This window comes from Manacus vitellinus, unplaced genomic scaffold (assembly GCF_001715985.3).
Source record: "Manacus vitellinus isolate BGI_N305 unplaced genomic scaffold, ASM171598v3 scaffold_12_pilon, whole genome shotgun sequence".
Lineage (NCBI taxonomy): Eukaryota > Metazoa > Chordata > Aves > Passeriformes > Pipridae > Manacus > Manacus vitellinus.
In genome coordinates, this window is record NW_021938949.1 from 4,538,008 (window position 1) to 4,542,395 (window position 4,388).

Here is a 4,388-nt window from a genome sequence, read left to right on the forward strand (position 1 = left end):
AGTCTGAGAAGGGGCTAAAAGGAAAAATGTCTGAAATGTAACATTAATCACCGCTTTCATCCGGGGGGAAAAACCACAGCTGGCACTTGCACCTTGCTCAGAATCCCCCTCCTGGTTGGGGAGCCGTGCGTGGAGTTCCTCCAGCGCCCACGGCCCCGTTCCTGCCTCCTCCTGCTGCCCCGGGCTCTCACCATCCTGCCTCATGGTCCTGCTCCAAAACCTCTGTCCCTTATCATTTCTGGACGAGATGTGTGCTGCTTTGCCAGCCCTTTGGAACGGGGTTTGCAGGAGCAGCACAGGATCCCAGTCTGGACAGACACTGCCACAATGAGACAAATAAGCAGAGGTGACCCCCCCCAGGGGCTCCTTCCCTCATGGCCCTTTTGAATTTATTTAACATTAACAGCCAAAGGATCAGATTCAAAGCAATTGTGTGGAGCTTTCCCCTTATCTCTGCAGGAGAGGGATGTTTATTTGAACCTCCCTCAGAAGCTCTTAATAATTGTTTAGTCTGAGAACATTTCTGGAGAATCATTTGAATGGGGAAGGAGATGCCTCCCCTCGCTCCCTGAGCTGCTGGGGATGAGGCTGTCGGGCATTTTTTCCTATTTTAGATGGGCTGAACTTCCTACTCTGTAATTAAAGAGCAGGTAGAGACCCAGAGCCCCCCACCTGGCTCCTCAGCTCAGTCCATGGCTGTGCATGGACTGTTTGTCCTTCAGCAGGTGGTGACCATCATTGCCATCATTCCCTTGGGGTCACAGCTGCTCAGCCGGAGAGAAAGAGGGGTTAACACAAGGAGAAAAATAATCCAGATGGCAAGGATGGAGCAAAACTTGGAGAAAGAGCACGGGACACGAGCCAATGGGATCTGGCTGGGAACTGGGGGTCTCAGCAGGAATCACACAGACCCTTCAAGGATGTGGCCAGAGCCTTGTAAAATCAGGTCATGAGCAGGGCATGGCTGGGCACCCTCCTGTTCTGCTCTGGTGACTCAGAGTGAGGGCTCCTCTAGGGCCTCTTGGCACACAGCTGAACAACCTCTGCCTCCTCAGCAGATAAAACACACAGAAATCTAAATTCCCAGAATATTGCAGATATCCTGCCCCTGTGGATTCCCTTTTTTGAATAGGGACACATCAACCCTCCACAGCAGTGGCATGTAGGGATGGTTCTCCTTGCTTGGACACCCTGGCTTAGTCAGGTTTTCTGGAGAACATGACAAAAAAGGAGGAAGATCCTCGAAACCAGGATCTTCCTTCCCCTCATGGTGACTCACAGCAAAGAGGAGCCCTGTGGCTTTTCCTCCTGAAAGGAAAGTGCAACCTGAGTGTTGTTTGGGACTGGAGGCATAAAGAGAGTTGGTAGGAAAGCTCGAGGCTCTCCCAGCCTCTAAAGCAAAGCTACAGGAGGGGAAAAGCTGATACAGATTTATTCCAGCAAAATCTGTAAAATAAGAGACACAGAAAGTTTAATGAAGCTGCATTAGCTGCTGGAACCAACATTTTTGCTTCCTAAGCTGCTTCTTGGTAGGTGACAAAGGACTAAAGACAGATGCTGCCTCTTGTTGACATTTTTCATTCTTCTGACAGATGTTCAGGGTATTTAAAGACGAGCATCTGTGATTGCTGTTGATATTACAGGCAATTTGTTGCTTATGTGTGGTTTTGAAAAATGCTACAAACACAACTCTACATCTGTTACACCACCACAGAAACACCCCAGTGTTCCCTCTTCTGGAGCAGGGCTGCTTGAAAACTGCCTTGGGAAGGGAACATCCATCCCTTTCTTCCAGTTCAACCCTCCTTGTATTTGGTTTTCTGTACTCAGGGTCTGAACATGAGTTCACAGGCAGCTGCTCCTTCCACCATCCCAGGTGTTCCAAGCCCCGTCCAACCTGGCCTTGGACACTTGCAGGGATGGGGCAGCCACAGCTTCTCTGGGCAACCTGTGCCAGGGCCTCCCCACCCTCCCAGGGAAGGATTCCTTCCCAATATCCCATCTAACCCTGCCCTCTGGCAGCAGGAAGCCATTGTCCCTTATCCTGTCCCTCCAGGCCCTTGTCCCAAGTCCCTCTCCAGCTCTCCTGGAGCCCCTTTAGGCACTGGAAGGGGCTCTCAGGTCTCCCTGGAGCCTTCTGTTTGCCATCATACCATGGAAGAGAGAGCAAGAGCTGCTTCTGCACCCACCTCCTGACCCCACCTCAAACCACTCTGGGTGTTCCACCCTTAACTTCAAATAGTCCAAATTAAAAGAATAAAAAAAAGACAAAAAATAATAATCACAAGATAAATTGTGCAACTCCACCTCCTTATTTTGGGTTGGAATCTGATGCTCACTGGGGTGAGAGCAAAGAGCACTGACTTTCAAGAGCTGCAGCTGTCTGTGGACACCAGCCCTGCATGGAGGATGTGTCCTGGCAGCAGTGTTCCCATGGGAATCTCCCCCTGGCAGTGCCCCCATGGGAATCTCCCCCTGGCAGTGTCCCCACAGTCCCCCACGAACCAACCACCAGCACCACGAGGTCCAGGCAGCCTCCACCCCAAGAGAGCCCTCCCTGCCCACCCAGCTGTGCTCCAAAGGAGGTGAGAGCTTTGGAGCCAAGCACACCAGACACGCCTCTGCCCAACTTTTCCCCCTCTGGCAAGAACTCACCCAGGGGAAGCTTCTCTGCCTGTCCCTCCCGGAGCTGCATCCGCGCCGCCCGTTCCCTCACGGCCCCGCGCCGGGAGCTGAACAGGAATGCCAGGCTGGCATCATCGAAGCAGGCAATGCTGGGCACCATGGTCAGCCAGTTCAGGAAACTCAGGTTCCCACTGATGATCAGGAGCACCTAAAAAGGAAAGAAGGCACCAGAAGGTGTTTAACCTCCTCAAGTTCCACCAGAAAAGCACGGTGGTGGATTTTAGCGCCCTAAGGCAGACTTTGTGGATCTTCCAGGATGGTAAACCCTTCCTCCCTGCCCAGAGGTATTCCTGAGCTCACAGTGTGAGCTTTTCCCTTGTTTTCAGCAGGAGAGAGATCAGCCAGGGGTATAGAGTGACTTGATTTCCATGGTGCTCCCAGCCCCACAGGAATTCCCTGCTTCCTGCTGCTGCCCAGGGCTCTGGGACAGCGACACTCCTGGAACCCTCTGGGAGGGAAATAATGCCTTAAATACAGAAGTGTGCATTTGAAGAAGCTTTTTTGTTATTTTTTTTTTAATTTATTTTTTTTTAATTTTAGCTTCTGTGAACCTGGAACAGGACCCAAATCTCCCAATTACAAATCCAATGTCTTAATTACAAGTCCTCCCCGACATATCTGCATAACTTGGAATTCCCCTCTGGTTTATTCCAGGGTGACTCCCTCCAGCATGTCCTGAAACAGGCTCAGTGTGGAGGCTGGTGTCCCAAATTAAGAGCTGGTCTCCCAAAATATTATTCCACATACAAACACCAATAACAGATGGACAATTTTGCTCTGAGGACTCCCAGCCAGCGTTCTGTTAAAAAGAGCCATGTTTTCTCATTAAAAACGACAACAAATAAATGTTAAAACCATGTAATTCTGTATATTTTATGTGATTGGCACCATGTTTCTTGATATGGTGATTTGCAAGTCACAATTTTTAAAAGCCCAGCAGGACTCTTCAGAAAGTCACAGAATCTTACAAAAATGAAAGATCTCACCAATCACAGCCAGGAACAAAAATCCTAACTATTATTTAGTTAGAAAGGAAAAAAAAAAATATGCAGAGTTGGATAATTATCCAGAATTATGAGGGGGGAAAAAAACTATTTAAATGTGAGTTACACACAGATGTTGGGTCCTTGAGGAGAACACGTTACACTCAAGGTTTGGGGTTCCCCCTTTGACCCAGATGTGGTTTAGTTCCATGCATATTAATCAGCCTGTATTCATTAACACACTTCTCACTCGGCCACCTCGTTAGGGAACTCTGCTCCTTCTCGGGAGTGTTTTGCCTCCTCGTGCAATCTCAGCCGTGTTAAGAAAATAGTTCTGCACTTTGCCACTTGTGGCTCCCAGCCCTGAGGAGCTGGGTGGTCCACGGGAGGTGTTTGCAGCAGCGATTCACCTCTTTATTGCTCAGAAGTCAGAAGCGAGAGATCTTATTTCCAGCAGCCCTGAAAAATCAGGGGGATTCAAAAATAATACGAGTCTGGCGTTTTCTGGGTCTGTGGGTGGAATCGGGAACGGACACGTTTTAATTTTGGTTCCTCTGGAATTCCAGCTCCTGCAGATTCAGAGGGGGGTTCGTGGTGCTCCCTGCCCGAGGGGGGCTGAGCCCCACAGACCCCTGGGATTTGCACAGACAAACCTCTAAGGGACTCCTGCTTCAAAGGCAATGAACAGGAAAACAGGGGTTCTCAGCCCTGCTCGGGGGG

General features: G+C 49.9%; 1 protein-coding gene across 1 annotated transcript in view; it reads right to left on the reverse strand.

Moving 5' to 3' along the window:
* LMF1 (lipase maturation factor 1) overlaps positions 1-4,388 on the reverse strand; it is a 150,725-nt gene that overhangs the window by 20,454 nt on the left and 125,883 nt on the right. The window contains exon 7 of the mRNA XM_018067618.2: positions 2,656-2,833. Within this exon, the coding sequence (XP_017923107.2) occupies positions 2,656-2,833 (178 nt within the window). The remainder of the gene's footprint in view (positions 1-2,655; positions 2,834-4,388) is intronic.